The 12,977-nt window shown below is 40.4% G+C and overlaps 1 protein-coding gene across 1 annotated transcript in view; it reads left to right on the top strand.

Moving 5' to 3' along the window:
* The window catches only part of DLEC1 (DLEC1 cilia and flagella associated protein), a 34,172-nt gene that overhangs the window by 1,110 nt on the left and 20,085 nt on the right, over positions 1–12,977 (top strand). Inside the window, exons 3-16 of the mRNA XM_072328516.1 lie at positions 454–610; positions 1,119–1,229; positions 2,223–2,407; positions 3,079–3,299; positions 3,823–3,904; positions 4,302–4,389; positions 5,197–5,370; positions 5,902–6,038; positions 7,197–7,289; positions 8,500–8,590; positions 9,196–9,358; positions 10,601–10,793; positions 12,144–12,202; positions 12,714–12,888. Coding sequence (XP_072184617.1) covers positions 454–610; positions 1,119–1,229; positions 2,223–2,407; positions 3,079–3,299; positions 3,823–3,904; positions 4,302–4,389; positions 5,197–5,370; positions 5,902–6,038; positions 7,197–7,289; positions 8,500–8,590; positions 9,196–9,358; positions 10,601–10,793; positions 12,144–12,202; positions 12,714–12,888 — 1,929 coding nt within the window. The remainder of the gene's footprint in view (positions 1–453; positions 611–1,118; positions 1,230–2,222; positions 2,408–3,078; positions 3,300–3,822; positions 3,905–4,301; positions 4,390–5,196; positions 5,371–5,901; positions 6,039–7,196; positions 7,290–8,499; positions 8,591–9,195; positions 9,359–10,600; positions 10,794–12,143; positions 12,203–12,713; positions 12,889–12,977) is intronic.

Raw genomic sequence — 12,977 nt, 5'->3', positions numbered from 1 at the left:
GAATTCCACTGACAGTGGAGGGAACCCACAACAAGCAGGATTGGAAAAAGTGTGTAATTTTAGCTGAACTCATCCTGCCCACTCTGATAAAAACAAAAATCAGTCAAGTGGTTACATCTTGCGGCATAAAAGCTCAATGAAAAACTCACAAATAGGCTGCAAGCACTCTGACACCAACTGAGGTAAATGACACACATTTCTCCTCATCTTTCACCTATTCTTGTTGATACACGAGCAGTTGGATACCGCTTCTTGAACCAGCTCCAGTTAAATGAAAGCAATGAAGGTGTTTTAGCACGACAATTTGTTCTTGTGAATTAATGATGTTTTACCAAGATCTCTATCTACCACTCAGTCAAACAGCAAACATTTATCTGTAAGGAGATATTTAATATTTATTTGTGACAGGTTAAATTACAGTTATTTCTCTATGTTCACCCTTGCCTATGACAGCTTGTAGCAGAGTACAACCGCCAACTGACAGAAGCTGATATAGTAGAAGAGAACATCATTCAGGCACAGGCTCGAGCAAAAGCTGAAGAAGAAAGGGCCCTAAATGTGCTTAAGGGAGATGCTGGGAAAGACTTCCACAAAATGGGATTACCACCAGGTACGGATTCTGGAAATACTCCCTCCCCATTATGTGCGTGTAGTACAAAGAGATTAACACAACATTGGTCTGAAATCAGTGATGGGACTGACACGAGGCTCATAAGCTTCCAGTCTGGCTTTACATCAACAGAGCAACTTTGATTTTGTGCAGAGATTCGAGGTTAACATCTGCTTAACACTGTTAGAAATGAAATGACCAGGTTGTTTTCAAGGTATTAAATTCGCTGTCAGTGGCTTACCCACCTAACTTACAACAAATATACACACCTTGCTATGTAGCAAAGATCAAATGTTTCCCTGTTGGCTGAATAGCTGAGTTTGAACTGAATTTAAAACTGTGGAGATGCATGTCCACATATTGGATGTGCATGCATAAAAAATACTAGATTGTTTGTCTATACAAAAATATTGCCTGATAGCGAGTTAAAAAGAGAGCAGAATGTTGGGTTGACTTTCAGGGGCTAAGCTTTAGTGCTTATCTTTGTTTTCATCTTTTGCTGTTGTAGTGGCGTCTTCTTTTAGGTGGATTGTGGATAATGAACTTCTCAGAAAAAATCATTTGACCTGCCCCGATGATTACATCACGGATAAAGTACCTGTTACTAGAGCACCAAAAGGTAACTTTTACAACAGAGAATAACCAGGACTTTTTAGAACAACCTACATGAACTGAAGCATTGGAGGACACAGCAGATCTGAGTATATTTATATAGATAAATATATTCTTATATCAAAATTCCTTCTGCTTTAAGTATGTAAAGTGGCCTAAAGGGTATTCAAGGGACAGTGTCTAAATAAAACTGGTAAATTAAAATTGTTGTGCTCTGGAATTAATGGGTTTCTGAGTTTAAATTTAGTGGCGGTCACACATTTGTTTGCAGTTCTGTCTTCATTGTAATTTCTCTGCCTCTATTCAGTTTCATTTGCACACTGCTGTAAACACATGTTGTATATGAAGTAAAGAAGTGGCTACACCAAGGCAAAAAAACATTTTCAATGAGATAAAACTGAATTCTACAGGTTGAGATTAACATTTTCTGATTAGTCAATATTTCAGTTTAATTTTCAAATTAAAGAAATCTTCAACAACATTAAGATTTCTTCCTGGCCTTTCACACTAACCCGCTTAATCACAAATTCCAATATTTGGGTTCTTTACCCAATGTAATTCAAAACAAAGCCAATAATCTAAATCCTCCAAGTATCCCCCCAAGCTGGAAATTTCATTGTTGAAGAATAGGAGCACGGATTGAAACGATCCATCGTGTTTATGTCGATTTTCTGACTCTCATTCGACCATCGTATAGAACTTATTGTAAACCCAACAAGACACTCATTTTAAGTCCCGCTTGTAGGACTAAAACAGCTTTCTGATAGTAGTACAGCTTTCTTTCTACGTAGCTCGTTTAACTGATACTTATAAAAGTTTTATTATTATTGTGTTTCATTTGTGCAAAATAAGCTATAAATGCAAATGAAATTTGAGAGGATTCGTTGGGTATCATTTTACCTTTGACAAGACCAAGATAAACTCGTACGTCTGTGCTTAGGATAAATGCTTATCATTCATGTTTCTCTCTTTCAAAATTACGTCTTCCTTTGAATTGCAGCAAAATCAGAACCTGGCTACCTCAAGGGGACGTTTCATTTAAAGCAGCCCATTTCCTCAGACTCACGTGACCAGACGTCTGCACGCCTCCAGAAAATATCTGATCGTCTGCCAAGTGTATCTTTATCCACATTAACTCTGCCTTCAACTCCAGACTCTTACCACCAGACCAAAAAGACCAGTAAGGTACATTTTACAGATATATTGGTTTTAGTCTGTCAGAATTGTAGGGCCTATTGCTAATCCTGGAACAAAAAGTGAATGTCTGTGCATTACTGATTTGGCTCCAGAATTTATTCTCTAAGAACTGGTCCTGAGCATCGCCCCTATGAAGAAAAGTTGAGGGAACTGGGCTTGTTTAGCTTGGAGAAGAGAAGGCTCTGGGGAGACCTCATTGTGACCTTCCAAAACTTGAGGGGAGCATATAAACAGGAGGGGGAATGGCTGTTTATGGGGGTGGACAGTGATAGGACAAGGGGGAAAGGTTTTAAACTGAGGCAGGGTAGGTTTATGTTGGATACTAGGAGGAGGTTTTTCACTCAGAGGGTGGTGACGCACTGGAACAGGTTGCCCAAGGAGGCTGTGGATGCCCCATCCCTGGAGACATTCAAGGTCAGGCTGGATGTGGCTCTGGACAGCCTGGTCTGGTGGGTAGCAACCCTGCACATAAAAGGGGGTTGAAATCAGATCATTATTGTGGTCCTTTTCAACCCAGGCCATTCTGTGATTCTATGAAAAGAGAAATATATTTTTATTTCAATTTTTGATGCTTTCATAAGTCATTTACAGTTTCATTTTCCATTGTCCTCAGAGTTTCAGTGTTAAATTTTGCATCATGGTCTCTTTGTTTTTCAAAGAAATCTAGTGCCTCACAGAAGGCAGACTGGAAAGGCAATACGTGCAAGGCAGAGAGAGAAGAAGCGTGTGCTTACCTTGCCAAGCTTGAGAAAAGGCAGAATTTTCTGAAGAATCCCCGCTTTTTCCCACCGAATGCTCTTCATGGAGGCAAATCTCTTGTCATGTCTCAAGGACAGGTGGAACAAATCATAAGCAGCGGGGAAGCAGAATGTAACACAAGGTAAGCAATGTCTACATTTTTTTGCTTCTGAGCTGGAAACCCCAGAGAGCTCCAATATGGAATTACTTTGGATTTACACACAGATTTTTTAAGCTAAATATATGGCCTCTTATGAAACAGAGTATGTCTATATGACATTCTGATTTTTTTTTTTTTTTCCTAGAGTATACACTTTGAAAATGTTCATTTTATCTTTTTATTTTATTTTATTTTATTTTATTTTATTTTATTTTATTTTATTTTATTTTATATTTAAAGAACCAGGCAGTAAAATAATGTCATTTCCTTCCTTCCTTCCTTCCTTCCTTCCTTCCTTCCTTCCTTCCTTCCTTCCTTCCTTCCTTCCTTCCTTCCTTCCTTCCTTCCTTCCTTCCTTCCTTCCTTCCTTCCTTCCTTCCTTCCTTCCTTCCTTCCTTCCTTCCTTCCTTCCTTCCTTCCTTCCTTCCTTCCTTCCTTCCTTCCTTCCTTCCTTCCTTCCTTCCTTCCTTCCTTCCTTCCTTCCTTCCTTTTTTCTTTTTTTCAGTGATACTTCATTTGTTCCTGTGTTTCTTGCCAACCCACCTACTGTTTTGTTCTCGGATTATGAAGTTGGCCGGGTTTATGAGGTGAGAACTTCTTTATGGGGTGTTTGCTTGGCCAATGGGAAGCATTTTGTCCTGCCATGATCTGGGTATTTCACCCAATCATTTGGCATCCCACAGCTCAACAGAAACTTGAGATTTCATGACCCTTTAGCTTCGTTTAAGATATTCTTTCACACATGCAACTAACAGAAGCTAAAAAGAACCTTTTCCAGTCTCTGATTGGTTTTGGTAATGTTTGACAGAGACTTCATGGAATAAACTTAGAAAAAAAATCTGTTTCAGCTTATGCAGTATTCCTGATTTTTAGGCCTGTCTTGATGATAAATGAGGTACCACTAGCAAAGCAGTAGGGAACCGCAACCATTATAACGAGTGGCAATAAACACAATGTAGTATTGTATTTTCTTTTTAAACGAAGATAACTGTAGAGCTACAGAACATCACTTCAACGTGTCACCGCCTAAGAGTTATTCCTCCCTCTACTTCAGTATTTGCCATTGGGCCAGGTAAGCGTTCTTTTTACTGCCTTTAAGATAATAAAACTTACTTAAAAGATCTAATGGATCTGCTTCAACCAAGGGTTTTCGAAGGCTCTATGCTTTGTTCAGCTATGGATAGTGCAGTGGATAGAACAATGACCTGCTCAGTTCTTTAGAAACTGAATGTTGTGCATTCCTAGGACCATTCACATGCAACTCAAAAGCAGATTCAAAAGGCCTAATGAATTATTTGAGAAGATTAATATTAAAATCAGATGGACATGTATCTGTAGAATATCTAGACTGAGCCTTAGCCAAAACTCATCTAGGAACAGATTTAGCGTGCACTGAAAGTAGTGTGAAGAGAGGCCAAGAAACTGTACTTAAACTGCAGCAAGGGAGATTCGGTTGAGGAAGAGCCATTAAAATATCCTTCCTACAACAGTTTACCCAGGCATGAGATTTGATTTCCTAAGGAATTGTTGTATCGTGGTCAAAGCATTGGAGGAATGTTTCAAAGTTAAATTGCACACCAGTAAACCTTGTTGTTTTATGGCAGAAGGAAACTGGGTAATATGTCCATGCTTCTTCTCATTTTATTTCTGTACTTATGAGAAGCATATTTCAGATCCAAAAGAATTTCTTCTGAGTTCAGTGACTGACATATACACAGACTGCACTGGCAAGTCCTTGGTGGTTTTTATCAGCTTGACCTAGGCAATACATGGGGAGAGGTTACAGGCACCTTTCCAGAGAAACTCGTGATCGTGAAAACCCGCGCCAACTTTGGGAGGTTGTGATTTTTTTACTTCTTTGCATTTTTTTTTCCCCAAGGAAAATTTCCAGGAAAGGGAGGAATGATTGCTCCTGGGATGACGTGCCAGTATACGGTCCAATTTGTTCCTGAAAGTCTAGCAGATTATGAAGATCATATATTAGTGGAGTCTCAAGTATCAGAACCTCTTCTGATCCCAATTCAAGCTAAAAGACCACCTCCAGTCCTAACATGTCAGTAATGTCCAATTCTTACATTTCTCTTCTTTTAAATGGATTTTTTTATTATTATTTGACTGTTTCCAATTTTATGTTGCAAAACAAATGTGGAGAAACTTGGCAATGCTTTTTCTGCATTTTGACACCCATCTCATTTTCACTCCTAATAGATTTCTTAGCTATTAACATGCAATCCTGTCAATCTTTTCATCAGTTCTTTATGCGTGCCACACGGAGCTCATTTTTTTTCACTGTACTGGAGCAGGAACGACTCTTCTAGGATTATATCGTGTCAATTCCTCAACTTCTAGCTGTAAATATTAAGGAGTTTTTTAGTATAAAGCATCGTTAAAATGTAAGATGAATGCAGAAATACACAACTCATACTGTTTAACTTTCAAATGGAAAGAGTGTAAGGCTTTTTAGGATGCCATACTCATGTGTAGCAGTGTCGTCTTTAAAAAGTTGCTTAAGAGCTGACTGCCTTTGCCATCTGCTACCCTTCACTGCCTGTGTATAATTGATTTTCTGTGTTCCTCATTGCAGTGCCTCATATTATAGACTGTGGTTACTGCCTTGTTGGAGGAATAAAAGTAACAGTGATTTTGTGCAGGAATGAGGGATTTAGCACTGGGAAGTTCTGCATAATGCCACAGGAGGCCTGGCCACCTCCTAATTTCAGGGTGAGTGATAAGAAAGAAAATCATAGAATCATAGAATTTCTCAGGTTGGAAAACACCATAAAGATCATCAAGTCTAACCACAATCTAACCATACTGTCCTAACAACCCTCTGCTAAATCACGTCCCTGAGCACCACATTCAAAGGGTTTTTAAACACATCCAGGGATGGTGACTCAACCACCTCCCTGGGAAGCCCATTCCAGTGCTTAACAACCCTTTATGTAAAGAAGTTTTGCCTGATATCCAACCTAAACCTCCCATGGTGCAACTTGAGGCCATTGTCCCCTTACATGGTATGGTATTGGTGCTCTGCTGTGATGATGAGATGATGATAGTGTACTACCACCGAAGTCTAAAGGCCTCACTGGGTACATCTATACTGTTGCATTCCTTCACATTTATTCTCCATCCCAGTCTCCCTGGCTGTTCTCCTCCTGCTTGCACTCTGACTCGCCTCTGGGAGGAGTGGTCAATTTATTTCTCATAAAGGGAATAGAAATACAACCAATTCTAGCATTGCTTGAGCTATTTTCCTGCTCACCAAAAATACCACTTACTGACCTGGCTGCACCTGCAGGCCCTAGGAGTCCACTTCAATACTGCTTTTTCTTTAGCTTACCATCACAAAACAGTGTCTAAGTGGTGTGGACAAAGACAAATGTGACTGGTGGACTGGCCTTTCATGTGTAGCAAGAGAAAGCTATCGGAATACCTGATGTGCTAGGTTATCCCTCCTGAAATACTGCAGAGCCAGCTCAGAGTCAAAAGCACATAGAAACAGATACAGCTCCTGTGCTCAGGCATAACTATTTCATAGAATGGCTTAGGTTGGAAGGGATCTTAAAGATTATCAAGCTCCAGTTCTCCAAAGCTATAGGTTTCTTCTGTGATTAAGTGTGTTAGAGCTTCCGACATGAACATTTGTCTCTGGAAATAGCACCTTTCTTCCTTTTGCTTTCACCAAGGTAATTAGAAAACATTAGTTTATTCTACCTAATCCATATACTTAAACCACATACTTTAGAGATGTGTGAAATGGGAGGGGGTAGAATAGTGACGTATATGTCCTATTTTAAGCAACCATTTATTGTGAAAACAACAAGCTGACTTAATTTCATCTTTTCTTCTTATTAATTTTTCCCTCCTGAAACCTCTTAGGCTGTTGCCACTTCTGGTTCTGCGATACAGGATCCATTTGGGATTTATCCTGCTGTTTTTGAGCTAGCTCCAGGGCAGAGTACAACAGTAGAGGTTAGTAAATACTGCTATGGAAAGTGTTTGTACTTTATAATATGTTAGGAAAACAGCATCGTTTTATGACGTCTGGACCCTGCAAATTTGAGTTTGCATGATCAAAAAATGATTAAGCCCTTTTGTGGAATTCTTCTGGAAGAACTGAATCCATGAGCCCTACAGAAAGGTCTTTCATTATAGCTTCCAAGTCTTTCTTACCTATTCAGAGATCAGCCAGACTCTCCCCATTCAAAGAATCCTGTTAGAGAAAACAGGAATCAAAGAACATGGAAGTCCTAATTTTACACCAGCTGGGACATTCAGTCCAAGACATTTTTCCTTTGAGAGCTTTCCTGGAAAGGTATTTTGGAAAAGAAATTATTTCAGCATAGAGCAGCAGGTACAAATCTTTCATTTCTGCTCTGCTGTTTAATGAAAACGATCTTGCAGCAGTTGTGCAGGCTGCCACATCTGCTTTCACCAACAGCCACGTTTTATCATTGCATCGCTATGGGGAGAGGATGAATGTTACAGGGAGCGCAGCCAGCCTCCAGCCCTGCCTTTCTCCAGTCCCTCCTGGCTGCCGCTAAAAGCAGCGTGTCATGCAGGTGTAGGCAAAGGAAAGGAGTTATTTCCTCTTCTCACTTCCCAGCTGCATTGCTTCAGGAGGGCCACATACGTGGAAGAGTAAGGGGAGGTGGATTTAACACGTTAGATTTGCAGGCAGTAATGGGTAACAGAATTAAAACAAGGCATGAAGAACCAGAGCCAAAGGTTGTGCAGTTTGGGACCTGAATCTTTCTTTTCTTAAGTGAATCTCAGGAAGGGCACAGAGCAGCTGGCCCTGCTCATGCTGCTGGAGCTTTCCAGGCAGCATTGGCTTTGCTCAAGGAGGACAGAACTGATTGTGAGGGTGCAGTTTGTATGATTAATGTAATAAACCACCCCCAACTCCAGTGACTACAAAGGCAGCCTGTGGTGACCAGCCAGGTACACATATGTAGGTGTAGTTGCCCAGAAGGTACCTATTTCTTTTGGGTCTATGTTAAGGGAACTTGGCTCTGTCTGCTTCTTGTAAATGTAGGATTATTTACTGTTATTACAAATGTAGGATTATGAAGTCATTAATCACAAGGACTGTCTGTTCCTGAGCACTTATAAATAGAAGTTTATGACTTCCTGGAGAAAAGTCAGTTATGAATGTTACTATTACCCTTCTGTCTTTCAGGTTGTGTTTTTCCCTTCTTTGCCAGGAGTCTCACAACAAACATACACCGTTGTTTGTGACAACTGCCAGGTCAATGATGTTACAGTCACAGGTTTGTTCCTAATGCCCTTTTAACACTGCAGATCCTCATAACATTAGCGGTGGTCAATGGACATACGGGCGTGAAGGAAATCTGAGGCATATCTTGGGTTAAGGAGAGATGGGCAGTCTTTGGTTGACGAGTGAAATCAGTTTAAATTATTGCAAATACAAGTCCTCTGATGTAACTGTGAGTACTGTGACATTAGGCTTAACTTCAGATCCATACAATACCTCGCTACAGGTATCTCATTCAGAATTTTTTAATAAACCTTTTGCTGCTGCTTCTTATTATACTGCTCAAAATGCCTGGGAGCCACATGATCGACCATGGCAAACACTCAGCTGTCTTCAATGAAACAATGCTGATGTAAATGAGCGGAGGCTGTGGCCATGAAATCCAAATCTGTTAAGTTCATAAAGTGAGGATCTTAACTGATAGATGGTGATAATCAAAACATCAGGAAAACACTGTACTGAGCTCCGAAAGTTGAGGAAACACCATACGCAATCAAGATATAATCAGTAATGGCCACTGCTGCTATTTGGTGTTAATGAGTAATATGAGCAAAGTTAATAGCCAGATGGTAAACAGTAATACCTATTTATTTCTTCCAGGGGTTGGACAGCTGATAGCTCTGGAGCTTTTGCATGTTACAGGTGGAGAAAGCAGCCCTGAACCTGGTGAAGTGACTGATGTAATAGCTCAGCGCATCATACGATTTGAGCCCCAGAACCCACATACCAGCACCCAGAAGAACTTGGTTATAAGAAACTCTACGTACGTATCTATCCACTAGTAATAGCAGAACAGTAGCAGAAGAGTAATAGTAATTAAGGTTTAAGGATATGATTCTAAGACAAGGATGATTGCAGGAAGTACTTAAGAGGGTCGTCCAGATAGGTTTTACCTCATCTAACTTTTCATGTCTACAATGTGTATTTGTACAGTATGTATTTAAATATAAACTCTATTTGAAGTCAAAGAATATGTCCCTGTGCAATTACACTGTACTGAGCGTGGTAGAATCCTGATCACTCAAACAATAATAATACGCTAATTAGCACGATTCCAATAAGAAAACGTAACGATGCTATAGAAAGTGATACAAGGAGTTGTTCAGTTTTTGGTCATTATTTTCATTTTGAAACCCCACTGTCCTTTCCCCACTTCCTAAGGCCAAAATGAACAAGGTTTGAAAACCCATGAACTCATCCCATGGGATTTACTTCTGCTGAAACAACCCAGTTAAGCAACATTTTCTGGATTACTGCTGTAATCTTCGCTGGAGCCCCAGTTTGTTGACATGTTACAAACCAGACCTCGTATTTGGATCAAATTCAGAATGTTATGCAGATCGTTAGCAGTGATCCAATGCAAACATACTGATATCAGAAGGAACGGTCCTGTTGATTTCAAATTCTTGAAAAAAAAAAAAGACTTTTAGTGTTCCTTAAAAGTTGTATTACATGACAAATTGCATAAATCATAAAATCATCATAAGGTGGCCTGGATTGAAAGGGACCCAAAGGATCATCAGGTTCCAACACCCCCCCACCACCACAGGCAGGGCCACCAACCTCCACATTTAATACCAGCCCAGGCTGCCCAGGGCCCCATTCAACCTGGCCTTGAACACCTCCAGGGATGGGGCATCCACAGCCTCTCAGAGCAGTTTGTTCCAGCACCTCATCACTCTCTCTGTAAAGAACTTCCCCCTGACATCTAATCTAAACCTTCTCTCCTGGAGCTTAATTAAGAAAGCATTAAAACCTCTTGCATAAATATACATGCATAACTTCCTTTAATACATTAGCATGGTCTCTGTAGAATATACATACTCTTTCTGTGCTGTCTTGTCAGCTTGGTAGCTCACAAGGATGTGCTGTAATCCCCTGCAATTCTAGAGAGAAGAATTAGCTACATTAAAAAAGTAACTGAAGGTTTTCTGCCAACATTCTCTCAGCATCTTCTTCTCTTTTAATGATGGTTTTATTCTTTTCTTTCTCCATCTTTTTGTAGCCACGTCGAACTTCCTTTTTACTGGCAGATAATAAAGCCCAATCTGCAACCAGTAGTGCCAGGAGAAGCTGAATGCTTCGTGGCACCTGAATACAAGCAAGAGACGGAGTCGGCTTTCTCCCTAAGTCCTGAGTGTGGAGTTCTGCTTCCCCACACTGATCATGACTTTACTCTCACTTACACTCCACGGGAGGTATGGTTTGTGATCCCTTCCTATCTGCAAACTCCAGCTGTGTGTTTTTATGCAAGTCATAAAACTCTCGCTGTGCAACTTTGTGAATTAAATGCAATTAGCTGGTACTGCGCTCTAATAAACAGCATTCAAAACTAAAAGAAAACATATTTTGATTGCAAAATATGAGGCAGCTTCTGATCTCATGTGATTCTTAGTACTGGTTGGACAGCATTAAGTTTAGACTGAGGCTGTGGGTACATCCTCTTAGCTGCAGCTGTGCTGGCTGGTAAAGCTGCCATTTATACTGCTCTACCAGCTCCTTCACACTGACCTGATACTTTGGGTCTTCACTGAGCTGCTTTGGGGATCTCCTCTATATCTACCACAGCCCAAACAGACTTGGGTAGCAAACTGGTGATCTCCACTCTTTTCAGTCGTAGCTTATTCGGGCTGAGAAGGGTCCAGAGAACAGCTCTGTGATGAAGTTCTAGCAGTAGCCTTTGTCGTCAAAGTGATGATATGCAGCTGTGGTCGTGGGTGCAGTGATGTTTGAGCGCAGCTGTACTGATGGATGCCTGTCTTCGTTTCCCTTCTCTCATCCTTGTAAATAAGGAGTATGAGCTCACTGCATTTAAAGAAACTTGATCCAAAGTAAACCCAAGAGTACGAATATTCCATGTTGTGGTGATTGACAGACATAGGAATGCCTCAAGTAAGTGCGGAAGAGAAATTAGCTTAAAAGAAAACACTTCAGTGGGTCAATATGAAAATCTATTAATGGTATTTTCACGATTTTAGTTTATTAACACAAATATTTGAAGCTTAGACCTACGCTTTGATCAATATCTCTCCGTAAACAAACAAACCCTCTGCAAAACCTTTCAGATTTAAGGCCTGCCTCTGTGGTTGTGTTTCTGTGTGAATACAGGAGGTATCTTCTTTATCCCATCGTGGCAAAAAACTGTGCTTTTTATTCAAAATTAAATTGGTGGCCAAGTAAGTTAAATGTCCTGAAGTGGCTACAGCAACTTCTGTTAGCACAGCAATGCTAATCTTCATTTGGAGAGTATTTGCAGATGTTTGTGTGCAGTATGCAATATACCAGGGAGATAATAACGAGCGTGTCAGAAAGGAGTGTTTTTCTTGGAACCATACCATAGCATGAGATCAGAATCTTGGCTTCATGTTTTGCAGTCAAACATGTTTGCTTTCAGTACCTCTAGATTTTCAACGCGGTTTTATCAGAGTTTAGGATCTCGGCGATGATTGTTCGTCATTTAAATGTAAACTCCGTTTTCATCTCATTTTTTTCTGTATTCTCATCATAGCCAATTACTTGAGAATAAAATCCCTTCTTTACCTGTACAGCTGAAGGTTTACCACAGTGTGATACAGCTGGTTCTGAGGGACATGCCAGAATCACCTAGGTAAGCTGAGGCTCAGTATTTTCCAGCCACATTTTAGCTATGCTATTGCATTACATCACTCAGGTTCTTTATCTTTCTACTTATGGCGGACTGACAGTCGTAAAGGATTTTGTAAGCACAGCCAGCAGTGGTACAAACAGCATTTGTCAGTCTTCCCTTGTGCCTGAACACGTGCCTGAGCCCTAGCTAAGGCTGCACCTCTCTTGGAAAGATACTACTGTCATTTGTCTGTTCATTTCCTATGCTTTGAGCTGAGATTTCCATCAGCTTTTCTAACTGCTGTTTGTCACAGCAGCCTATGACTTACATATTTAATCCATGAACATAGTGGGACAGAGCATGTTAAAAGACTGCTGGAAGTCTCCCTGTTGTTAATTGCTCCCAACCTGGGTTTACTGTACTCCAACAGTCTTTGGTGGAGAAGCTTTTGCTAACTTGCACTTCTGGTCCAGCAATTAAAAGATGGCACCAAGCTGAACAGTTGATAATTCTACCCCATTTCCTTCTGAAGTTTAGTAAAGGAGAGAATGTTCCAGAACATCTCAGAATACACAGCAGAGGATGTAATAGCACTGGACATAGAAGTGAAAGGATCCACGGAGCCATTTCAGCTTCTTCTGGAGCCGTATGCTGTTATCATCCCTGGAGAAAGCTTTCTTGGTGTGACTGTCAGAAGGACATTTAAGGTTTGTTTGCTCTTTACATCATTTACATTGGTTGCTTTGTGACTCTGGCTATCATAGGTGTTGTTAGAAGATATCAGATGATCCATGTG

The sequence above is a fragment of the Excalfactoria chinensis genome, chromosome 2 (genome assembly GCF_039878825.1).
Source record: "Excalfactoria chinensis isolate bCotChi1 chromosome 2, bCotChi1.hap2, whole genome shotgun sequence".
NCBI lineage: Eukaryota > Metazoa > Chordata > Aves > Galliformes > Phasianidae > Excalfactoria > Excalfactoria chinensis.
Note: the sequence above shows the minus strand (reverse complement) of the source record. Positions and strands in the feature narration are given on the sequence as shown.